The sequence below is a fragment of the Centroberyx affinis genome, unplaced genomic scaffold (genome assembly GCF_046629955.1).
Source record: "Centroberyx affinis isolate AG114_WGS23_722 - 3 ecotype Tasmania unplaced genomic scaffold, CSIRO-AGI_Caff_v1 ptg000098l_1, whole genome shotgun sequence".
NCBI lineage: Eukaryota > Metazoa > Chordata > Actinopteri > Beryciformes > Berycidae > Centroberyx > Centroberyx affinis.
In genome coordinates this window covers 329920-356305 of record NW_027278801.1, presented here as the reverse complement: position 1 = coordinate 356305, position 26386 = coordinate 329920, and the positions used below count along the sequence as shown (strand labels likewise).

At 45.5% G+C, this 26386-nt stretch overlaps 1 protein-coding gene across 1 annotated transcript; it reads right to left on the bottom strand.

The window, feature by feature from the left end:
- Positions 1-26386, bottom strand: LOC139646913 (scavenger receptor cysteine-rich domain-containing protein DMBT1-like). The gene is made up of 11 exons (XM_071522707.1): positions 26337-26386; positions 25865-26130; positions 25199-25229; positions 22886-23190; positions 21151-21156; positions 20361-20694; positions 19760-20070; positions 9841-10161; positions 8267-8575; positions 5198-5518; positions 1-449 (listed from the first exon to the last, which is right to left on the bottom strand). The coding sequence occupies exons 1-11, from the start codon at positions 26384-26386 to the stop codon at positions 1-3; spliced, it is 2703 nt and encodes a 900-aa protein (XP_071378808.1).

Genomic DNA, 26386 nt, shown 5'->3' with positions numbered 1-26386 from the left:
TCAGTAAGAATACCAGTCATACCAGTTGCTTTCCCATGATGCCCCAGAAAAAGTCATGCCCTGTGCAAATCCTTTCATCTGCTCCACCCACACCCTGTCCCCGGCCTCCAGCCAGTCATTGTACGTGCACAGGCTGCTCACCGAGCCACTTTGACCAGAACACGACCGTTTCAGCTCACCGTTCACCAGGATGCTCCAAACGCTGCTCCGACTGAGCACAGCGCTGAGGGAGAATCGATAATCTCCGGCAAAAGGCGCGGTGAACTCGCCGGTCTCTCTGTTGTAGCCGAAGTCTGAGTGTTTCTCGAAGCCGTGGCCGGTGTTGTCGATGATCACGTCGAACTTGACGGGGTTGACGGAGCCGCGGACCGCCCCTGTCCGGCCTACCACGAAGTGTATCACCTGGTTCTCCAGTGGCGGGTCGGTGTGGGAGTCGTAGTCAGTGGAGGCTGCAGAGGAGAGAACAGGCATAACGTTTTTTGATACTGATTAGGCTTCCACTGCGAAGCAGGGATCGCTATTGTAATTGCTAGAATTCGTAGTATTACTATTATTTTTTCCCTGTATTTTGCTCAATATCTCGGCCATACATTGGTAACTTTTTGTCCATTTTGGCATATAGATAGTCCTCATCAACCGCTACTGCGATACAAGAAATGGCATTGATTGGCCCATAGGAGGCGCTATAATGAGCTATAATATAATGCCAAATTCTTAGGCTCAGCCCTGCCGTCCCATTATTGGTAGAGTTCTGAATCTTGGTACACATGCAGTATGTATCCGATCATGCTGAATAATTTTGCCATTAGGACTCATAAGCTCTGCCTATAATTTTTTTCCACCATTTTGTATTTAAAAAAAAAGAAAAAATGCAAGCTCATTGGTCTTGCCTTTACTTTTTAAGTAGCTAAGGAATTGATCAAAAAATGGTGGCATTATTGACAAATGCAGTGGAACCCGTTCCATTGCTGCCATGCAGTTATATTTTTTTATTCTTATTTTTTTCCTTTTTCCTACAACAATCACACAAACACATACATAACGATGTGCACGTGCCATCTTCTGCGAGCACAATCTTTCAACAGTGAGCTTAGCTAATTTGTAAAATCTGCTATTAAGTCGTATGCTAAATTAGCAAAAAAAGAAATCATGCCCGGCAACTGTTTCTGTAATGTGAATTGTCTGGAAAACAAAGATTACAAGGACTGCCTTCAGGAAGACAAATCAAACAAATATAAGGCAGGATGTTGCTACTGCATGAAAACGTTTGACATTTGTAACATGGGTCAAGCTCCGCTCAGAAGTCATATGAAAGGACAAAAGTGTTGTGAATTAAAGAAAAGGCAAAGCATCACTGTGAAAGGATTGTTTAGATCATCGCCAAGGCCTTTATCATCTCCAGGCAGCGACATGGCTAGAGGAAGCCCATCCCCGACAAGCAGCCTGGCTAGAGCAGGTGAAAAGATGGACACCTAACCCAGTACCTCCTCCTCAACAGGCATGGTCTCTTTCATTACCAAAACAGACTGTTTAAAATCAGAAATGGTGCTTAAATGTTATGGATAAACATTATTCATATAAATCGTGCAAAGGTGTTAATAAGCTGTTTCAGCACGTTTCCTGAAAACGAGATCGCTAAATCTTTCACTTGTGGAGAACGCAAATGCGCTTACCTCTCTTGCTATGGAATTGCACCATATTTTAAGTCAGCTGGTGCAGCTAATAGAAAAAGCAGAGGAATATATGCTACTATATGACGAGAGCTTAAACAAGTCGCAGTCCAAGCAAATGGATGTTCATGTTCGGCTATGGGAGGATGGCAGGGTTGGTACACGGTACTATGGGTCTCAATTTATGGGCCATGCAGATGCCGACACCATGCTCCAGCATTTCAATGACTGTGTGGAAAAGATTAACATGGGCAAGTTGCTGCAGGTGTCAATGGTCGGCCCGAGCGTCAACTGGAAATTTATTGATTCACTGCAAGAGCAACTGAGAACGGACTGTGACTCTTTTCTGACGTTGTGGCCTACACATCATAAATGGAGCTTTCAGGATCAAAACTCCTATTGAGTTTATACTGGCTGTTTAAAGACACACCAGCTAGGAGAGAGGACTACACCCAAGCCTGCGGTGCTGGCAATGCTTGGTTTCTGTTGAAATTTTGTCAGCATAGGTGGCTAGAAAATGTTCCCGTGGCAGAGAGGGTCTTGGAAATACTGCCTAGCGTAAAATTGTATATCAAACAAATAAATGAAAAAAAACTCAAAGACCCCAAAACGAAATCCTATGAAGTAGTCAAGGATATGTGCAGTGACCCACTTCTGACGGCTAAAGTGAACAACAAATTGATGTGGGTTTTGTGACAGAAAATATTCTAAAGGTGTTGCTTACTAAGAAAAAAATTAGCAAACTCCAGGTGCTTGAATTCAAAATGGATTGTAGAAATCTTTTGAGTACAATAGTTAACAAACTGCAAGAGAAAGCACCAATCAAATACACACTCGTCCAGTGCATGCCTGCTTTGGATCCACGGCGCATGGTCGCAGATGGAGAAAACGCAAAGCCGAGTAAGAAAGTTGATGCTAGCAAATGTGATGACACACTAAGGCAGTTTGGCGAGTTCATTGACAACACTGTAGCAGAGTTGCCCTCTGAATTCAAAGACTTTCAATTAAGTGACAGAGACGATGTACTTTTACATAGTCGCATGGCCAGTAACGCCTCCTATTCTGATATATGGTCAGTATGTCGCAGTCTATTGCTCCTCTCGCACGGCCAGGTGAGTGTGGAAAATGGATTTTCTATTAATAAAGAGCTGGAGGTTGAGAACTTGTGTGAGGAATCTATAGTTACACAGACCATTTTAGTAGATCACATTAACTCGGTTGGCGGGGTGCTGAATATTGAAATTACCAAACAACTTCTGTATTATGCATCTGAAGCAAGGCAACGCGACATGGCCCACTTGGAAGAGGAGAGAAAAAAGCAACTGGTCTCCGAGAAGCGAAAATCATCTTTGGCAGAAATCGAGGAACTGAGTCAGAAGAAACGTCTCGAAATTGACAGTTTAACAAAACCGGCAGACGAATACGCAGAGAAGGCAGACTCAACAGGGCACCGTATACTGATCACAAAGTCCAACAGTATGAGGAGGACTGCGAAAGACAAGCGTGGTGAACTCGCTGTCATTCAACTAAATTCAAGAAGATAGAAGAATGTGTGAAGGCATCGAAATACGGTAAGAAGAATTCAAAATGTGACGGGATTGGTCTAACAGTTGTTTACTTGGTAATCAAAATGCCTGCATAGTAGCCTGCTGGTAGTTCTGTTAGGTATTTCAGGACATGGAATCGATCATGTATGAACCGGTGTGAACACACGGTCACGTAGAGTAAAGTTTAATCGTATACATTCAATCGCGGACATACTGACTAGCGGATAAATTGTGTCATAGCATTCAGAGTCATCATGCGTTAGTTTGGGGATTTAAAGCTATAAAAAAAGTTATAAAACGGACGTTAAAACACAATTATTATTATCCATGTTGTCAGTTTTTATTTAGTGTATTTATATTTGTTGGGGGGATATACAGTACTGGATTAGTTATCTTTGGTCATGCCCTCCTCAAAAGAGGACAGTATGTCAAAGTAAACCAATCAACATGTCCCATCTTACTCACATCCACTGGCGCCCCCCAGGGAACAGTGATCTCTCCCGTCCTGTTCTCAATCTACACAAATGACCTGAGGGGCTCAGACAGTGTGAGCGAGGCAGTGAAGTTTGCTGATGACACTGCTCTGGTTGACACCTGCAACAGTGCAGCCCACTTTGAGCCCACTTTCTCCACCTGAATGTGAGGAAGACAAAGGAGCTCCTCATTGATTTCAGGAGGAAGACGGACCCTCTCCAACAGCTGATGCTCAACGGAGAGCTTGTGGAGACAGTAAGCAGCTTCAAGTACCTCGGAACAATCCTTGACAACGGACTAACCTTCAATGAAAACACACTGCAGATTGTCAAGAAGTGCCAGGACCTACCTCCTTTGGAGACTGAGGCGCCTGGATGTAGCCCCGGCAATTACACCTGCCATATAGAGGGCCTCCTAACCTTTTCATTCCTGGCCTGGTATCTGGCTCTGTGATCAACAAGACCAAGCTGCGGAGTGTGACCACTCTGGGGATCAAGCTTTGTGAGTAGCAGTACTCAGGTCTCCAAGGGCTGTACAACCAGCAAGCAGTGAAGAAGGCACACAGCATTGGGAGGGACGCTGCTTTCAAATCCTGCCCTCTGGTAGGAGGTGTGCCACACTTAGGTACAAAACTAACAGAGCCATTCCCTCCACCATTAGCTGAATCAGATCAAGCCCCCCGAAACCCCCTTCCCTCCCAAAGGAACTCTGAACTGAACACTGTGCGCGTTATATGTACATCGTTACATCGTACATCATTTCTGTGTTTATTTATGTGATGTCGTCTTGTTTTGTTGTTGAGGTGTCGCTTGATGATCTGTGCTTGACCGATCAAAACAAATTTCTACTCATGGATAATGAAGGCAATCTTTTGGAATCACTCATCTTCACCTCGCTCTCCTCATATTATCAGAACAATCTCTCCATTGGTATTTCACAGTCACCTGTAAGCCAGCTTGTTAGCTTCTGTAGCATTCCTAATCAAAGCCAATTGGTGCTGCTAGCTAAACGTTAACTAACTCAATGGTTTTTAATGAGGAATGCTAACATGGTGTTTCAGTGCCCTTAAAAAAAACATTTCCTGCATAATGGAGCAAGGGCTTGGTGGAGAAAAGCAACAGATGGGATTTCCAGATGTCAAAGTGTCTTCATCTCCAGGTCATAATTACAACTGTGACCGAGTTTAACTGGCTTCCAATTTCAGACCAGTTACAAACTCACAGATTAGGTTTTGACACTCACTGCAAGTGTCATAGTCATCCAGTGACATGGTGAATGTTGGGCCTCATATCCATCTATCTCTGTATTAACCTTACGCTGAACTGACTACAACTTGTTGCCCTGCAACCTTATCCAGTAATTTATTACATAAACAGGTTTTATTACGTTTTTGACTCATTTAGAGGGACATTTTGTTACATTTTCACAAGTTATGAAATTATCGAGCAGTTATCTCATTATCAATCACTACAACATCTCCTGACTAAAATGCCGTTTGTGTTTTACCTTCACACACCACGCCAGCGTCTTCACTGTGGTCACAGTCATGTGATCCCAACCCCGCATGTCTGCACTCCCTCAGCGTCGACTCAGATCCTGTACAGGTGACGTTGTCCAGCCAGATGGGTCCTTCTCCCCGACCGAAGTGGGCTCCACCGGGGGCCGACAGAGCCCTGCCACAGCCCAGCTCCCTGCACACCACCTGGGCATCAGCCAGCTCCCACCGGTTGTCACACACCGACCCCCACTGCTTATTATGGTAAAACTCCACTCTGCCAGAGCAGGAGTCATTGGAGGAGCCGTTAACCAGCCTGAATAGAGGAGCAACTGCAAAAAAAATAATATATTAGTAATAGTAGTAGTAGTAATTGTAGTAGTGGTATTTATATTATTATACCACTTGCAGCTACAAGCGGTGCTAGTATAGCAATAGTAGTATTAATAATAGTAGCAGCAGTAGTAGTACTAGCAGCAGTAGTATTAGTACCAGTAATACCAATACTAATATAACACTTTTTTAACAAAAGGTTTAAAATTTCTGTAAAAATGCAACATGTTACTGATGACTTTAGGAATCTGCCTGTCACTCATCTTCAGCTCACTCTCCTCATATTATCAGAACATAGTCTCTTCAGTGGTATTTCAGTCACCTGTAAACCAGCTCATTAGCTTCTGTAGCATTCCTCATTAAAGCCAATTGGTGCTGCTAGCTACACGTTAACTAACTCAATGGTTTTTAATGAGGAATGCTGACATGGTGTTTTTCAGTCTCCTTAAAGGAACATCTCCTCCATAATGGAACAAGGACGTGGAGAAACGCAACAGATGAGATTTTCAGTGGTCAAGGACCTAGATCTATTCAAGGTTTGCGATGGTGTTAACCCAGTTGCGCCTGTAAAAAATGGCACATGTGATCTACCATGGTGTCGCATATACAGGACGCAAGCATTTAGCGGGTGTAGACCATTGTGGTGACTTTTTGTGAGTTTGCCTTCATACATATGCATTTATGGGAGTGCCAAAATGAAAATTTGGAGGAGGGGGTTATTCTAATATTTGCTAATAACCCACCCAAGGTGATTTGTCAGTGTTGATTGTGTGCGGTATTTAATGTCAAGAAAAGGCATGTCTTAACTATGTGAGAAAAGGACATGGCTGCTGCTGCTATATTAAAAGACAAAATCATGTGAGAAGACGACAACGAAGGGAGAGTTTTCCTAAACAGAATAACTCTCTTCTGAATTTTGAAAGACGCAATCATAAGATGTTGTAGGCTGCCAGGTCATATTATTCTGGATTTGCTGAAAGAAATCAAGGAGGACATGGAACTTCAAACCAGAAGGAGCCATGCCATCCCTGCTCTACCCAGACTTCTGGCCAGCTTGCATCTCCTCGCCTCTGGCTGCTTCCAACAAATGGCGGCAATATCAGCAGGAATCTCCCAGTCCGCACTTGGTGCTGTCCATGGTGCTAAATGCTCTGGTCAGGAGAGCTAGCCACTTCATCCACTTCCCGCGCACAAGAGAAAAATCAGCCAAACCAAAGTGGATTTTTTCCAGTTGGCCAGTTTCCCTAATGTTCTTGGGATGATAAATGGGACTTGTGCAGGTAATCCCCCCATCCGAGAATGAACATGTATTCAGAAATAGGAAGCACTCCCACTCATAAATGTCCAAGTCATCTGCAATGTCAAGCACATCATCACAAATGTAGCTGCAAAATACCCTGGTTCAGCACATGATGTGTTCATGTTCAGCAGATGATACAAGTTGCTGAAGAACAGAGAACACTGGGCTGTTAGTTTAATGTAGGCTACTCCTGAAATGACGAGGCTTACCTATTTGGCCATTATCATTATTATGCCATTATAATTCCCTATGTTACAACAGGAGACCGTGCATACCCCTTGCACAGACTGATCTCACAGAAAAACGTGAAATGAACGCGACATGTTAACAGCGAATTATGTGTTGGTGGAACGAAAACTGTTACATTTACGTGTTCCCAGCACGATATGGTTACGTGAAAGAGACATGACTATAAACAGGAAATAGTGTGACATTGAAAAAGCACGGTGGCTAGTAAGGGTGTTGTGGTCGGGGATGGTGGTCAGGCGTATACGTTTGCCTTCGATGTCGGCGACCCGGGTTCGATTCCCAGCGTTTCCATAGGCGATGCAACCGTAAGTCACATTTTATTTTTTAACGGACGCTTTTCTTATTTAACCCTGACAAAACCATTTCCCTAACCCTAACCAAGTTGTTTTTAGTCACCTAACCATAACCCTAACCTTAACCAAACTTGTTTTACTTGCCAAAATTCAATGAAAGTCATTTTACTTGCCTAAAATTACCTATTAACCAAATTTGTGGTGGATTCAGGTCATGGTGGAGACAATTTTTTTTCCCATAATATGTGTCCACAACACATAAATTGCTGTTTTAGTGTTTGTGTTTATTTCACGTATTGTTGTGAGATCATGTTGCCCTCGCACCCAGGCAATAAGAGAAGTGTTGCTTACTGTCAGAGGGACGATCCAGTTGGGCGAGGTGCTACCATAACAGGTCTTAGTAGATGCCACACAAAATAAAAAAATGCTGAGCGAGTTAATTATTTGCGCCTGTCATTAATTTGCGTGCCTCTTAGTAGATCTGGATCAAGGTGTCTGTTTAAAGGAGACTTCATCACCAGGTCCTATTATGACTGGGGCAGAGTTTAACTAGTTTTCAATTTCAAACCAGTTAGAAATGCTGTGAGGGGCCAGGCTGTATGGGCATGTTCACAGATTAGGTTTTGACACTCACCGCAAGTGTCATAGTGATAAGGACTTCCATCCAGTGACATGGTAAATGTTGGGCCTCATATCCATCTGTCTCTGTATTAATTTTTAAATTTGTTAGTAGGAAAAACATGTTTACTAGTTACCTTATCCAGCAATTTATTACATTAACATTACATTTTTCACTCATATAGAGGAACATTTTGTTACATTTTGACAAGTTATCAAATTATCCAGCAGTTATCTCATTATCAGTCACTACGAGACGTTCACCTGAGCCTGAGTTTGTGATTTACCTTCACACACCACGCCAGCCTCTTCACTGTGGCCACAGTTATGTGATCCCAACCCCGCATGTCTGCACTCCCTCAGCGTCGACTCAGATCCTGTACAGGTGACGTTGTCCAGCCAGATGGGTCCTTCTCCCCGACCGAAGTGGGCTCCACCGGGGGCCGACAGAGCCCTGCCACAGCCCAGCTCCCTGCACACCACCTGGGCGTCGTCCAGCTCCCACCGGTTGTCACACACCGACCCCCACTGGTTATCATGGTAAAACTCCACTCTGCCGGAGCAGGGGTTACTGGAGGAGCCGCCAACCAGTCTGACTAGAGGAGCAACTGCAATAAAATCAATAGAGTAGTTGTATTAGCAGTAGTAGCAGCAGTAGCACTAGTAGTAGTAGTAGTAGCAGAAGTAGTACCACCAGACACTCTCATTTTTGAAGACGGCACTAACAGAAACATAAGCGGTAAGATGATCAAAACATGTTGTTCTCCAAGTACAATTTTCAATTAACAAGTACTGTCTGACCACCCAGAAATTAATCAAATCATTGTACATGTGAGCAGAGCGCAATCGGAACTGCTAAAGCTGGACTGGGCTGGAATTTTTTAACAGACTTGGAAAATAGAGATGCAATTCTATCAATATCAGTGGGCCATTACCAACCTGATCTCACATAAACACATACATCATTTCATGTAATGTGTAGATAAAACATTAAACTTAAAAAAAAAAAAAACTTTTAAAAATGGATGGTGTAGTAAAACGCATGTAAATTTTAAAAACTGTAAAAAAAAAAATAATAATAATAAAACTCTTAAAATACTGCCCCTTAATTACAAATAATCCACATCTACAGTGCATCCACCCATCCCTTACAAAAGGCAGGGTTTGCAATTGAAGGAGTTGTTGGCAGGAGACCCAATCCTCATTTTTCTTTGGATCCTTCAGGTCCCCATACTTTTGACATCAGACGGAGCATAGGAATTCACTCTCTTGAGACACTCTTGTCTTGTTTTGTTTTCCTTTCCCCTTGGATATCACTTTCCCCTTGAACGTGGCTGAATCTGTCTCTGAATCACCGTTACCCTGAACTGATGACAATGACACATCCAGCCATCCAGCTATCCATACAAATTACACTGATCTGCCTAATGGGGGCAATACAATAACGGTCAAAATTTTAGACTGAGACGTGAACCGCTAGTGTGATTTTGATAAAACTAGGAGAGATGACACATGTTGGCACTGTGTTCAGCCATGTTAAAACATTACTCGGATTGGCCTGATGGCAGCACTATAATAAAAGATCAAACTTTAAAACTCTGGCAGGCCATTACTGCTACACCACCGGTTCAATTTTGATGAAACATGGAGGGATGATGCATCTTGTTGCTGATTGTTCCAAGGGATGCCTGCATCATTCATGGGGAACAGAAACTTGTTACCTTATCCAGCAATTTATTACATTAACAGATTTTATTAGAGGGACATTGTGTTACATGTTGACAAGTTATAAAAGCATGTCTCTACAACATCTCCTGATAAAATGCCAAGATGTTCACTTGAGCCTGAGTTTGTGTTTTACCTTCACACACCACGCTGGCGTCTTCACTGTGGTCACAGTCATGTGATCCCAACCCTGCATGTCTGCACTCCCTCAGCATCGACTCAGATCCTGTACAGGTGACGTTGTCCAGCCAGATGGGTCCTTCTCCCCGACCGAAGTGGGCTCCACCGGGGGCCGACAGAGCCCTGCCACAGCCCAGCTCCCTGCACACCACCTGGGCGTCGTCCAGTTCCCATTGGTTGTCGCACACTGACCCCCACTGGTTATCATGGTAAAACTCCACTCTGCCGGAGCAGGGGTCACTGGAGGAGCCGCCAACCAGCCTGACCAGAGGAGGAACTGCAATAAAATAAGATATTATTATTATTAGTAGTAATAGTAGTAGTAGTAATTGTAGTAGTAGGAGTATTAATATTATTTTATCACTTGCAGCTACTATGCCTACATTACATTCAACCCAGCTCTCTCATTCGACTCCCACATTAAGGACATCACAAAGGTAGCATTTTTCCACCTTAACAACAACAATCTGTCCTATAATCTGCCTAATATGGCTGATACCAAAACCTTAATACACCAAACTCTTTCTTCATGACTCGATTATTGTAATGTCTTATTTTCTGGCCTATCTAACTACAGTATTAAAAAACTTCAACTTCTACAAAATGCTGCTGCCAGAGTATTAACTACAACTAGAAAATTTGACCACATTACTCCCATTTTGACCTCCCTTGTTGATGATAGCTGGAATTAGTTCTAGAGTAGCGCCGGGGTAACAAAAATAATCATCGACACAGGAGGAGGTGACAGTGGAGAGCTCCTTGTCCCATCCGAGGAGGGATCCACAACCCAGGGCGAGGTGCACAGCTTCCTACAGTGCTCTGCAGGAGAAGCTGCCTGTCTGGATGTAGCAATGAGTGGTGAGAGTGACGATACCGAGTCGATCAGAGGCAGCAAAGACGAAGGAAACGGGGGAAACTCCTGCTCATCCAGGACATTAAACCTGTTGGATAGGTTGAGGGACCTATTGAGGGGGGATGTGTAAAGGACGCCCGGTACCATGTTTAACCCGGCGGATGACGGACCAAGGCTCCTTTCGACAGGGAGTAGAGCTGACTGGGACCTTGGGCCTCGCCCCCAACTGGACCCAGGGATCTCTGGCCTGGGTTGGAGCGGTGTCCTGGCAGGCCACAGTCGTATCCAGATCTCCTACTGCCGCACTCGCAGCAGGACCCAGGGTGACGAGGAAGTCGATGAACTGCTTGTTTTCCTTAATGTGATGGAGGATTTTCGCTTCAAGTTTTGCAATTTTCAGGCCAAGATGACAACAGTTCTCGTACCCGGATGGAGCGGTGAGTGATGGCATACTGTCCGATGGTTGCTGGGAGGAGAGAAAACAGCTACGGCAGTAAGGTTGTAGGAGCTTAGGTTCAGGGTGCTAGCTATGTGGTAGTTGTGTGGCATAGACTCAGGACGAAAACTTACACGCAAGGGCTCCACAACGGGAGCCCACAGCAGTGTATAGAGTTGACAGAAGCAGTGCACACTGGAGGTCCTATTGGGAACAAAACTTACCGGCACAAGCCCAGAGACTGGACCGGCTGCGGTGGTTTAGCCTCTGGTAAGCAAGTTATGTAGCCGTAGCCTCCTCCAGGTTGGTAGCATTGGTTAGCGTGGCAGTAGGTTCAGTCCAGATGAAAACACAGTAGATCATCTGCAAATTGTTCGGTAGTGTGTGTAATGTTAAAACAGACTAAAAGCCAGTTAAAACCACTACGAACGGAAAACTCAATAGGTGGATAAAAATAGTAAAACTCTAAAAATTCACTTGACAGTGCTCTCAAGACATCTGGTGGCTGCCATCTTGATTCTCTTCTTCGCTCACATTGGATAGTCCTGTCATCTGTACTGAGATGATGTGGCCCAAGAAAACCACCTCGCTCTTGGATAGCTCGCGTTTTCCATTCTTCAGGGTGATGTCTGCCTTCTCAAGTCTCTGCAGTACAGCACTGAGTGGAGCATTGTTTTCCACCTGGTCTCTGCCCCAAATCAACACATCATCATTGTGGCAGATGACCCCTTTGAGCCCCTCTATGACCTCAGCTATTGGTTAAAGAAGCAAGTGCAGGGTGTGATGAATGTTGTGTACTTTGCTGATTCCTCTGTGAGGGAAATTTGTCAGAACCCCATGTTGGCAATTTACTGAGGACCTTAGCTCCAGCCAACATCCCAAGAGTTTGTTCGACTGGAATGGATGTATTTCTCACAACACACAAACTCGTTCAATGGGGTCAGATCAACATATAGGCGCATTGAATTCCCTGTCTTTCTCGGCACGACAAGCCCAAGTACCAATCTGTGGGCTCCTCCACCCGGCTTATCACTCCCAAACTTTTCATGTGTTGAAGCTCTTCTTTGACTTTGCCCATTAATGGCAGGGGGAATCCGTCTGGGGGCCTTTAAGGTGAATGGCACGGCTCATGGCTTCAGTTTAATAGCATATGGTTGTTAGTCCTCACCGAGTTACTGGGATAACTTTTTTTGAGGGTCTCCATGTCAAGGCTGAACTACATGGGGATCTCGGAGCAGCGGTGGGCCCCAGAGGCAAGACGCGCAGGCGAGTGGATACGCCCTGGCATCGGCCAACCACTGCCCCACCTATGGGTCAAATAGCACCCCCACTGCCTTGTGGGTATCCTCTGGAACAGAAAAGGCTAAGGGAGCAAACCCTGAGAGAAAACACGGCCTGGACTCCGTCAGGCAGTTCAATTGAAGCATTGTTCTGGCAACTCCTGCAGCTGAACTGACGCCAAATGTATCGGTTCACCGTTCCTTTGGATCACGCCAGGGAGGCCGAGAGGGGAGCCCTGCTGCCTGGGCAACACAGGGCCTCCACACACTTTGCCCAGGCTTCTTGTGCTCTGGAGAGGAAACTCCAGCTTCACTGTGCAGTGGAGGCACAACATGGGAGGTCAGCAGTTACCAGTTTTAAGCCCTTTCTCAATTGGCATAGAGATGGGTGCCAGGGACTGCCTCCGATGGTGGGAGAGATGCCCAAATCTCACTGGACAGCTACCGCCTGCCTCAAGCTGGGCAGCCCCCAGCCAATTAGGTGCTGTCCCGACACAGCCTACCTGCTTCACTGGTGCATGAAGCTCAGGGATCTATCCTAACAAGTGGGCTGTAAATTTGTGCACCAAACAAAACAAAGAAAGTAAAGACCCCAGCATTACGCTTGGGATGCTGGACACCCGGCCTAACAGACAACCTATAAGAGATCAGCGATATCTGCAAGACTGCAGTCATAAACAACGAACTTCGGAAGTGACAAATTGACATCTCGACCTTTCAGGGAACCCGACTCCACTCATCAGGCTCACTAAGGGAAAAGGACTACACCTTTTTCTGGCAGGGGAAGCCCCCTGAGGAAACCAGGGAATATGGAGTGGTCAGGGACACTCTGCTGGGAGCAATAGTACCACCCACAGGCGGCTCAGAGAGAATCTTAGCCCTCTGTCTGAACACAACCATGGGACCTGTCCACCTGGTGAGTGTGTACGCCCTAACACTTAGCTCCTCTCAAGAAATAAAGGACAAGTTTTATGATGAGCTTGAGGTGACTGTAAAAAACATTCCCAAACAAGAACAGCTTTACTTGCTTGGTGACTTCATTTCAGGAGTTGGCGCAGATCGTGACTCCTGGCCGTCTTGCTTGGGACACCATGGCATTGGTAAAATGAATGAGAATGGGCAGCGTCTCCTTGAGTTCTGCACATACCACAACCTATGCATTACCAACTCATACTTTCAGACTAAACCCCGTCACAAAGTCTCCTGGAGACACCCACGGTCTGGTCACTGGCACCAGTTGGACCTGATCCTAACACGACGTGCTGATCTCAGAGGCATCCTCCAAACCCACAGTTTTCACAGCGCAGACTGCGAACAGACCAGTGCTGTAGAGTGAAGCTACAGACAAAAAATATTCACAGAGCCAAACCAAAAGGAGCCCCTCGCATTGACAGCAGCAAAACAGCTGATCCAACCAAAGCTGTGGCCTTCCTCTGTGCCCTAGAGGAATCCCTCCCCCACCTAATCCAATCTTGCTCTGCCCAGCAGTATTGGGAAGGCTTACAGGACACCATCCACAGCATGGCCTTGACAGCTTTTGGCAAAAAGCTGAGAAGGTCCAACGACTGGTTTGAAGCCAATTCAGTGGAATTGGCAACAATCCTGGTATTGCCCTCACCAACTACAAATGCACTCCAAATGACAAGACCCTACATAGCCTCAGAACTTCAAGGAAGAAACTCCAGCAAGCCTCACAAGGCTGTGCCAACAGCTACTACAGCTTTGCAGCAACATCCAATCAGCTGCTGACACAGGCAATATCAAAGGCATGTATGATGGCATCAAAAAGGCATGGCTTTGACCATCACCTCACACAATTGCTCCGCTGAAATCAGCCTCGGGAGAAACCATCGCTGACCGCTCCAAACAACTAGACCGCTGGGTAGAACACTACTCTGAGCTTTGTGCCAGTGACAACACTGTTTCTGACACAGCACTCGGTCATGTAGAGCATCAACCCATGATGAAAGAGCTTGACATGGAACCAACAACTGAGGACCTAAGCAATCAACAGTTTAACCTGCGGAAAAGCACCAGGCAGCGATGGGATAACAGCCGAAGTCCTAAAGTGTGGGAAGCCTGGTCTTCTTCCCAATCTCCACAAGCTCCTGTGCCTGTGCTGGAGGGAAGGTACTGTCCCACAGGACATGAGAGATGCTAATACCGTCACTCTGTACAAGAACAAGGGAGACAGGAGCGACTGTAACAACTACCGCGGCATCTCTCTACTCAGCATCACCGGTAAACTCTTTGCTAGAGTTGCACTGAACAGACTCCAGGTCCTCGCAGAGAAGCTTTACCCAGAGTCACCGGCAGGGTTCAGAGCAGGAAGATCTACTACGGACATGATGTTCTCTCTGAGACAGCTGCAGGAGAAGTGTAGAGAGCAGAGAAAACCACTCTACATGGCTTTCATTGACCTTACGAAAGCTTTCGACCTTGTGAGCAAGAGTGGCCTCATCCAGAATGTCGAACAGATAGGTTGCCCCCCAAAACTCCTCTGCATCCTCCAGTCCTTCCTCACCGACATGCAAGGCACCATCCAGTTTGATGGGTCCACCTCAGACTCCTTCAAAATCTGTTGTGGTGTCAAGCAGGGATGTGTGTTGGCGCCCACCCTGTTTGGGATATTCTTTTCCCTCCTGCGGAAGTCTTCAGAACATCAACTGAGGGAGTCCACCTACACACGAGGACAAACGGCAAACTACATCAACCTCGCTTGACTGAAAGCTAAAACAAAGGTCAGACCACTCATCATCTGGGACATGCTGTTCGCTGATGATGCAACAGCACACTCCAAGGAGCACCTGCAAACCCTCATGGACTGGCTCACCCAAGCATGCCAGGACTTCCGCCTGACCATCAGCCTGAACAAAACCAAGACGATGGGACAGGGCACTGAAAACCCCCTCCATCACCATCAACAACTACACACTGGAAGCTGGAAGCATTTTCACTTATCTTGGGTCCACCATCACCAAAACCTGTCACTCGATGCTGAACTCAGTAGCCGCATCGGAAAAGCAGCCTCTGCTATTGGGAAGGTCACAGCTAAAGTATGGGATAATGGTAAACTCACAGCCCACACAAAGGTACAGAGCCTGTGTCATCAGCACACTCCTGTATGGCAGTGAAGCTTGGACCCTATACTCACATCTAGCGGAGGCTAAACAGCTTCCACCTGCGCTGCCTGAGGCACATACTGGGCATCACCTGGAGGGACAGGATCACACATGCAGCAGTGCTGGAGAGAGCACAGCTTCCCAGTATGTACTCTTTTCTGAGGCAGCGACGTCTCCGCTGGCTGGGCCATGCCCGGCGGATGGATGACGGACGAATCCCAAAGGACATTCTCTACACGGAACTGTCATCTGGCAAGAGGCCAACTGGCTGCCTACAGATACGCTATAAGGATGTCTACAAGCAAGACCTCAAGTCCTTCAACATCCACCCTGTCATCTCGGAAGATGCCGCTCAGGACTGACTTCAATGGCAGCAGGCACTCCGCAGTGGGCTGCTGACATACGAAACCACCTTGGCTCAACACCAAGAAGCAAAGAGAACGAAGAGGAATCAGCAACAACAGGACACCACCACATCATCAACATCATCGGGGCCGGGCTACACATGTAACATCTGCGGCCGAGTCTGCCTCTCACGCATTAGACAGATGCTGCGCTAAAACCTAACTCCCAGGCACAAGAAATCTATGGTCGTCCGAGACTGCGATGCCGATGACGACTCGTTTTATTTAACTCTATTCATACACATTGTTATTTATTTTCTGAACTCAGCCACACAATTTCTCTAATTTCACTTTCTCTAATTGCACGAGTTGTTCAGCGCTTTCATCCCAGTGCAGCTGAAGAGCCAGCTGCAGGCTTGGCTCCATTGTGTCCAGTGGAACCCAACTGGTGGAATATGCAATGAAGTCTCTGCACTGCACTTGTGTTACTTTCTGAGCATTGGGCAGCATTAGAATAGTCCGATTAAATAGTATCAAGTTACTCCTTACAAACACTGTTACAACACATGCAAGTTTGGAGAAAATGTGGACATTTTTTTTGCAATTTAATTTAATTTTTTTCTAACATTTTCAGAACGGGAGAAAGACTGTCAGATTGAGTACAGTGCTACTGCATTGCCAAATGACAGACATGACGTGATGTGCACATTAGGCGCATTACAGAGCAATTTCTATACATTGACTAACTTTATTTTGTGCTGGCTGTGCCGATATTATGGCGCTGCCACAGCTTATGTATTGGAAACAATGGCATGATAATCTACTCTTTCATTTAAGAATAAGAGCATATCTACGTTGTCAGGGAGGAGTCCAGTGCGCAGCCTGTTGACAGTCAGTCTAGCCGCTGAAACACATGCTCCGTTGGAACAGCTGTCCCAAGGTCGGGAGGCAGAAATACTGTCCTGCCAACTTTGCCAGCCTGGGAAATCTTCCTGCATTCCCTGTCATTGTGCTTGTAGACCTGCTGTATTGAGCAGAGTTGCCCAAGGTGTGAGGCGCCGGGCGTGTGTGAGGATACTCACAAGTCCCCGGCTGAGTGCCGCTACGTTGGAGTTTACCCTGGTGGACGAGACGGTCGCCTCCCTACGCTTTAGGGTTATGGGAGGAAAAACTCTGACTGTTGTTTGTGCCTATGCACCGAACAGCAGTTCGGAGTATTCAGCCTTCTTGGAGAACCAGGATGGAGTCCTGCATAGGGCTCCTGTAAGGGACCCCATAGTTCTACTGGGAGATTTCAACGCACACGTTGGCAACGATGGAGAAACTTGGAGGGGTGTGATTGGGAAGAATGGCCTCCCTGATCTGAACCTGAGTGGTGTTCTGTTATTGCACTTCTGTGCTAGACACGGATTGGCCATAACAAACACCATGTTTGAGCATAAGGATGCTCATAAGTGTACATGGTACCAGATTACCTTAGGCCAAAGGTCAAAGATCGATTTTGTTATCATGTCAGGCTGGAGACATAGAACCAGAGTGGTCAGTGTTCAAAGCTTCCATTGCTGAAGCTGCAGCTGGGAGCAATGGAATGGGCAACCCTCGAACATGCTGGTGGACACCGGTGGTCAGAGAAGCCATCCAACTGAAGAAAGAGGCTTCCGGGCTACGTTATCCCGGGAGACCCCAGAAACAGTTGCAAGGTACCGACAGGCCAGAAGGACAGCAGCCTCAGCTGTGGCGGAGGCAAGGCAGCAGATGTGGGAGGAGTTCGGAGAAGCCATGGAGAAGGACTTTCGGTCGGCCTCAGAGAGGTTCTGGCAAACCATTCAGCGCCTCAGGAAGGGGAAACGGGGATCCATCCAAGCTGTATATAGTAAGGATGGGACACTGTTGACCTCAACCGAGGAGGTAATCGGACGGTGGAAGGAGCACTTTGAGGAACTCCTGAAACTGACTAACCCACCTTCTATGATAGAGGCAGAGCTGGAGGCTGATGGGGGATCAACATCAATTTCCCTGGAGGAAGTAACTGAGGTAGTCAAACAACTCCACAGTGGCAAAGCCCTGCAGATTGATGAGATCCATCCAGAAATGCTGAAGGCTTTGGGTGTTGAGGGGCTGTCATGGATGACACGTCTTTTCAACATTGCGTGGAAGTCTGGGACAGTGCCTAAGGAGTGGCAGACAGGGGTGGTGGTTCCCCTGTTTAAAAAGGGGGACCAGAGGATGTGTGCTAACTACAGGGGTATCACTTTACTCAGCCTCCCTGGGAAAGTCTACTCCAAGGTGCTGGAAAGGAGTGGTGCTGGAAGTGCGGGGGTCACTACTGAGGACCATCTAATCTCTGTATGCCCAAAGCGAGAGTTGTCTCCGGCTTCTTGGTAGTAAGTCAGACTCGTTTCCAGTGGGGGTTGGCCTCCGCCAGGGCTGCGCTTTGTCACCTATCCTGTTTGTGATATTCATGGACAGGATTTCAAGGCGTAGTCATGGAGGGGAGGGGTTTCAGTTTGGTGGGTTTAGGATTGCGTCACTACTTTTTGCAGATGACATGGTCCTGATGGCATCATCAGTCTGTGACCTTCAACACTCACTGGATCGGTTTGCAGCCGAGTGTGAAGCGGCTGGGATGAGGATCAGCACCTCTAAATCTGAGGCCATGGTTCTCAGCAGGAAACCAGTGGATTGCCCACTTTGAGTTGGGAATGAGTCCTTACCACATGTGAGGGAGTTCAAGTATCTCGGGGTCTTGTTCTCGAGTGAGGGGGACCATGGAGCGGGAGATTGGCAGGAGAATCAGAGCAGCGGGAGCAGTACTGCGTTCGCTTTACCGCACCGTTGTGATGAAAAGAGAGCTGAGCCAGAAGGCAAAGCTCTCAATCTACTAGGCAATCTTCCCAACCAAGCATCCCAACCCTCACCTATGGTCATGAACTATGGGTCATGACGGAAAGGACAAGATCGTGGATTCAAGCGGCCGAAATGGGTTTCCTCAGGAGGGTGGCTGGCATCTCCCTCAGGGATAGGGTGAGAAGCCCGGTCACCTGTGAGGGACTCAGTAGAGACGCTGCTCCTTCGCATAGAAAGGAGCCAATTGAGGTGGTTCGGGCATTTAGTAAGGATGCCTCCTGGTCGCCTCCCTAGGGAGGTTTTCCAGGCATGTCGAGCTGGGAGGAGGCCACGGGGCAGACTGAGGACCAGGTGGAGGGATTGCATCTCCACACTGGCCTGGGAACGCCTTGGGATCCCCCAGTCAGAGCTGGTTAATGTGGCCAGGGAAAGGGAAGTTTGGGGCCCCCTGCTGGAACTGCTACCTTTGCGACCCGACCTCGGATAAGTGGTTGAAGATGGATGGATGGATGGACAATGTTTACAATGAACACCATTGTTTTTTCAGATGTAATTCTCCTACAATGGACTTTTCGCCCGCTTGCTTGGCTTTCTTCTTCCTCTGTATAAGCGGTGAATTTAAATTGCACCCTCATGGTGGTAAATGATTTCAGCAAAAAATGAGAAATAACACATAGCTTACATTGTTGATTAATCAGTTAATATATGCTTAATCAATCAAATTCTTAACAGTGATTAATTGATCATCAATGAATCATTAACTTGGAATTATGATATATCTTTTTGCTGATTATTCATGGGGAACAGCATGTTTACTTGTTACCTTATCCAGCAATTTATTACATTAACAGGTTGTATTACATTTTTGACTCATTTACAGTGACATTTTGTTACATGTTGAGAAGTTATCAAATTATCCACCAGTTATCTCATTATCAGTCACTACAACATCTGACTAAAATGCAGAGAAATTCACCTGAGTTTGTGTTTTACCTTCACACACCACGCCAACATCTTCACTGTGGCCACAGTTATGTGATCCGAACCCTGTATGTCTGCAATCCCTCAGCGTCGACTCAGATCCTGTACAGGTGACATTGTCCAGCCAGATGGGTCCTTCTCCATGACCAAAGTGGGCTCCACCGGGGGCCCACAGAGCCCTGCCACAGCCCAGCTCCCTGCACACCACCTGGGCATCGGCCAGCTCCCACTGGTCGTCACACACCGACCCCCACTGGTTATCATGGTAAAACTCCACTCTGCCGGAGCAGGGGTTACTGGAGGAGCCATTAACCAGCCTGACTAGAGGAGGAACTGCAATAAAACAAGAAATTATTATTAGTAGTAACAGTAGTAGTCGCAGCAATCGCTGAGGCGACTAGATGAGTGGCTAAGCCAATAGAGCCCTGTTAGGGGGCGAAGCCTGTGTGAGATTTCCAGAGTTAATGGTGTGAACTGACTACACTGAACTAACAATTTGTTACTAGGAACAGCATGTTTACTTGTTACCTTATCAAGCAATTTATTACTTTAACAGGTCACTAAAACATCTCCTGACATCTCCTGAAATGCTGAGATGTTCACTTGAGCCTGAGTTTGTGTTTTACCTTCACACACCACGCCAGCGTCTTCACTGTGGCCACAGTCATGTGATCCCAACCCCGCATGTCTGCACTCCCTCAGCATTGACTCGGCTCCTGTACAGGTGACGTTGTCCAGCCAGATGGGTCCTTCTCCCCGACCGAAGTGGGCTCCACCAGGGGCGGACAGAGCCCTGCCACAGCCCAGCTCCCTGCACACCACCTGGGCGTCGGCCAGCTCCCACTGGTCGTCACACACCGACCCCCACTGGTTATCATGGTAAAACTCCACTCTGCCAGAGCAGGGATTACTGGAGTAGCCATTAACTAGCCTGACCAGAGGAGGAACTGCAATAAAATAAGTTATTATTATTAGAAGTAGTAGCAGAAGTAGTAGTTGTAATTGTATAGTGGTATTAATATTATGTCACTTGAAGCTAATAGAGTTGAGAGGTGAAGACATGGGTATGGCCATTTCTCAGTTCTGGAAGCAAAATACCCATTCATTTTTCACATACACATGGTCATGTGACACGCCATTCAGAGTGTTGCAACAGTTGAATGACCTGAACTGCTACAGAGTGAGCCATTAGCTCAAAAGAGTAGCAGCTGTGTCGGGAAAACTAACTCCCTCAGTGGACTGCAGTTGATTGTGCTTTATTTTACGTGCACGGTATAAGACCATTGCCTTAGTAACTAAATTAATCTTTCTCATTAGTGAACTTTTTCACGTCAACTTCCTTTCAATCTCATCCTTGTTTTTTAACAAGGAAAAGAGCTTACTTTAACAAATGCTGCTTTAACAAATATCTCAAGAAAATAAAATGAGATCAAACTGTCACATAATTTGACCTCTGCAACCTTAACAAACAATACTGAACTTACAGAGTCTTTACATCCAATATGCCTACTAACATACAAGTAGACAGCACCGCAGCAGAGCAAGGTTTAGTCCCCTAGGCTTATTTTCCAAAAGCTATTTAACATTTTATTCATGTCCAAGTCATCAGTCAGGTCTTTGTGGATGTGCAGGAAATGCAGGTTGTTCAGCCGTTTCTCTGTCATTATAGATCGGATGCAGGTCTTCAAACGGCGGAGACTTGAGACTTGAGAAACATCGGCACAGTCAGGTAGAGACGCAGTAGCTTGTCCACCTCACTAAAAACACCTGCCGCATCTCCCACTGCTGCCAGAACATCAACAAGGGTGGCGTTTTGGTGACATTTGTGATGGGTGTACAGTTGAGCACAGAACAATACGCATAATTAGGTTATAGGATTATAATAATAATAATAATAAAAAAAACTATATCCATGGCCAGCTAAGCTTTCCCAAATAGCAGAACACTTCTCTCTCTCTCACTAACACTAGATACACAGAGATACATGTGACTATCGCTTAGCTGCTGTTTCAGAACCATGGATAGTGCTGTTTGTTGTGTGTAGGGATTATGTCTTGCATTTACACTTTGCTTTTTTGCATCTTTAGCAGATCGGATGGCTATCCGACCTGCTCAAGACACATGAAGTGGCTCAGTGTAAATGGTGTATATGCTAGTGATTTGCTCCCACTGCATTCTTTTTCATCGCTACAGTGTCCCTCCCATTGTTAAAACACTAAAGTGGTGGAGTTCTTCTCACCCATCAAGACTGTGCTTGGTTTTGTTCTCACACACTGCTTTTGTGTAACTTTAATGGTGTGACCAGTTAGGGCTCGGAGTGTTAGTAAAATGTCTTAAAAAACATTAAATTCAATTTGCTGATACCTGCAGATATTCTGGAAACATAAAATTCCACAATTTGCTTCAAACTCGTATGTTTGTCTTGGTGTGTGTAACAAGTAAGATGACCCTTTTTTGTTGTTGGAGATGTGTGAAACTGCTTAGCACTCAGAATTAGTGCAGTGCAAAGACTGGCATATTTCCCTTTGGACTGTACTGGACACACTGCTGTCACTGTAGGTAAGGGCAAGTAAGGCTGTGATATGTTGGGAAAAAAGTCATTGTTGTCATACAAACTTGTACTGCACAAATCCCTTCCTGCTGGAACAAGGCATGCACCAGGGCTGCCCTCTAAGCCCATTCCTGTTTGCTCTGGCCATTGATCATTAGCTGAGCTCATTAGAACAAATTCAGCAATAAAATCCTTTAACATAAAAGGTAAAGAACACAAAAACTCACTCCAAGCCGATGATGTTTTACTCTACTTAGTTGAAATATTTCATTATGTTTTTATAGCCTTAATATTAAAATAAGCAATGGCATATGCCACTGATTTTACCTTGTAGATTGTCAAGCTAACTTCCTGTTTGACTCTTGCCCAACCCCCTTCCATGATGTCATATCCACAAATCCATGTGTCTTTTATCAAGGAGTTTGTATACAAGATTGACATGATTTAAAAGATTCTCATTTAGATGGACATTTTGTTACACGTTGACACATTCTAAAAATATCCAGCAGTTATTTCATTATCAGTCACTGCAACAGCTCCTGATTAAAATGCTGAGACATTCACTTGAGCCTGAGTTTGTGTTTTACCTTCACACACCACGCCAACGTCTTCATTGTGGTCACAGTCATGTGATCCCAACCCCGCATGTCTGCACTCCGTCAGCATCGACTCCGATCCTGTACAGGTGACGTTGTCCAGCCAGATGGGTCCTTCTCCACGACCGAAGTGGGCTCCACCAGGGGCCGACAGAGCCCTGCCACAGCCCAGCTCCCTGCACACCACCTGGGCATCGGCCAGCTCCCACTGGTCTTCACACACCGACCCCCACTGGTTATCATGGTAAAGCTCCACTCTGCCAGAGCAGGGGTTACTGGAGGAGCCGTTAACCAGCCTGACCAGAGAAGGAACTGCAATAAAATGTTATTATCAGTAGTAGTAGTAATTATAGTAGTGGTAATAATATCACTTCCAGCTACTAGCACTGCTAGTATAGTAATAGCAGTGGTACTAATAGTAGCCAACGAAGGGTTTAAAGGAATAGTTCACCCAAAATGAAAATTCAGTCACTCGATTTTTCATGACATAATGAATCAAATTTTGTTGTTTTACCACTCACAGAGCGATCATGTGGCATCAGAAGACTTGTATTATGCTTCACCAGCGGTATGAAGTAATCTTATGGTTATTTTTTGTTATCTTTGGAACTCTAAAGATCGGCCGTCCAACGCTTTAGTTGTTTTGGCTGCTACGGAGTCGTGCTGGAAAGCTCTGTGACTATTATATGGACTAATAAACTAAACTAGAGTTTCAACTGGCATGGGGGTGAGTAGATATTGACTGAATTAATATTTTTGGGTGAACTATTCCTTTAAAATTATTGTAACAATGTAACATGTTATTGATCAGACACGACAGCTTGACTAACTTGGTCAGAGCTCAACTAGCTCTCCCCATCAGAACATAGTCGCATAGTCTCTCCATTGGTATTTCAGTCACCTGTAAACCAGCTTGGTAGCTTCTGTAGCATTCCTCATTAAAACCAATTGGTGCTGCTAGCTACATGTTAACTAAGTCATTGTTTTTTAATGAGGAATGCTGACATGGTGTTTTTCAGTCCCCTTAAAGAAACATTTCCTCCATAATGGAACAAGGACTTGGTGGAGAGAAGCAACAGATGAGATTTCCAGAGTTAATGGTGTCTGTTTAAAGGAGGCTTCATCGCCAGGTCATAATTACAACTGGGACAGAGTTTAACTGGTTTCTGATTTCAAACCAGTTAGAAATACTGTGAGGGGCCAGGCTGGTTGGGCATGTTCACACATTAGGTTTTGACACTCACTGCAAGTGTCATAGTGTTAAGGACTTCCATCCAGTGACATGGTTTATGTTTGGCGTCATAACCATCTGTCTCTGTGTTAACTTTACTAACTGAACTAACAATTTGTTGCCATTGCCCCCTCCTCCTCACCTTCTTTCAACAGGTTTGGTACATCACAATGACAATGACACATTTCAGCAATCCAGTTACCCATACAAATTACACTGATCTGCCTAATGGGGGCGATACAATTAAAGGATAACGCAGGTGTATATTAATACATTTCTTACCGTCAACAAATCCTACGAAAATAACAAAATCAACAATACGTTTACACTACTTACTTTCCAACTCCCCACGTTCCCTTTTTAGCCTTCAAACCGGAAGTAATTGTCAATTTTAAGCTAAAAACCTTTAAATACAGCTGACAAATACATAGTTTCAATTTAAAAAATCTCTAACTGTTACCATGAAAAGTCAGGCTATTGTAGTTATTACCAAATCAAATTCAAATGGGAACAAATTCTTCTTTACACTGGGGACTATTTTCGGTGCTACGGAACTAATTTCCCGAGATCGAAAACACGTTTACAGCCAGCTTATTAAATTGTTTGAGGAAAGCGTCGGCTGGCCCGGTGCTTCACAATGATGAAATATGCTGCCAGATCAATGACATGGCTCTTGGACGTGTTTTAATCATTTTTTTAATACAATGGAGTTCTATGGCTGCTGGGGCATGGCTGTATTGGGCATCGGCTACATGGATGAGACTTGTCAGCAAAACAAATTTATTGCTGATTTTGTTATTTTCATAGGATTTGGTGACGGTAAGAAATGCATTAAAAAACACCGGCGTTATCCTTTAAAAGGTCAAAATTTTAAACTGATACTTGAACCAATGTCTGATTTTGATGAATCTAGGAAGGATTACGCATTTTGGTGTTCGGGTGTTTAAAAACATCACTCTGATAAAAAATATGGAAATATGGATAATAGTCGATTCATTTCAGTCAATGTCCGCTTTACCTGTCACATACACCCACATGAGGTGGGGTGTGGTCTTTCACAACATTGTACCCACCCTTTTACCTCTGAAAGGAAGCGCTCAATCACTTTTAAACACACAGAAGACTCAGCTCAGTACACAAAGTGCACCCAGAGATGTCTCAGTTATGTTGGAGATGCAAGAAGGAAAAAGGATCGATATTACATATGCTCTGGTCTTGGAATTTTTTGGAAAGACATTTCAGCTTCAGTGAAAATGAAAGCTGCACTGCACACACAGAAACCCCAATACATTCACACATCACGCACTTTAGTATGGACTCTACGTAGGATTAAAGTGGGACATTAGTACAGTTACCACTGCATATTGAATGGGTTTTGGATGTGATAGATTTTGAACCATTGATTTTCATGTGACTTGTTAAATTGAGATGATGCAAAATGCATATTGGCCAACTGTTAGACCACTGGTTCGATTTTGAACTTGGAGGGATGATGAATCTTGTTGCTGATTGTCCTGTGGGTTTTCTGCATCATTCATGCAGAACAGCATGTTTACTTGTTACCTTATCAGGAATTCATTACATTAACAGTTTTTATTACATTTTTGACTAATTTAGAGGGACGTTTTGTTACAGCTTGACAAGTTATCAAATTATCCAGCAGTTATCTCATTATTGGTCACTACAACATCTCCTGACTAAAATGCTGAGATGTTCACCTGAGCCTGAGTTTGTTTTACCTTCACACACCACGCCAGCATCTTCACTGTGGCGACAGTTATGTGATCCCCACCCCGCATGTCTGCACTCCCTCAGCGTCGACTCAGATCCTGTACAGGTGACGTCGTCCAGCCAGATGGGTCCTTCTCCCCGACCGAAGTGGGCTCCACCGGGGGCCGACAGAGCCCTGCCACAGCCCAGCTCCCTGCACACCACCTGGGCATCGGCCAGCTCCCACTGGTCGTCACACACCGACCCCCACTGGTTATCATGGTAAAACTCCACTCTGCCAGAGCAGGAGTCACTGGAGGAGCCGCCAACCAGCCTGACCAGAGGAGCCACTGCAATAAAGTAGCAGAAGCAGTAGTAGTAGTAGAAGTAGTTGTTTAAAATTATTATAATTATTAAAATGAACGGATTTAAAATTACCGAAACAATGTAAAATCTTACTGACTGGAGACAGCTGAATTTAGGAATCTGCCTGTCACTCACACAATCTTCAGTTCGCTCTCCTCATTCTTAGTTAGATGGCGCCGTACCAT

Bases quoted from the DNA above. Each gene is read 5' to 3' on its own strand.
- LOC139646913 (XM_071522707.1), bottom strand. From the start codon at position 26,386: ATGGTACGGCGCCATCTAACTAAGAATGAGGAGAGCGAACTGAAGATT. The intron at 23,191-25,198 runs GTGGGTACAATG...TTCTCTGGTCAG, and splicing joins TTCCTTTCAGAGGTAAAAGG to GCTGGTTAACGGCTCCTCCA. The intron at 10,162-19,759 runs GTAAAACACAAA...ATTTTATTGCAG, and splicing joins TGTTGGCGTGGTGTGTGAAG to TTCCTCCTCTGGTCAGGCTG.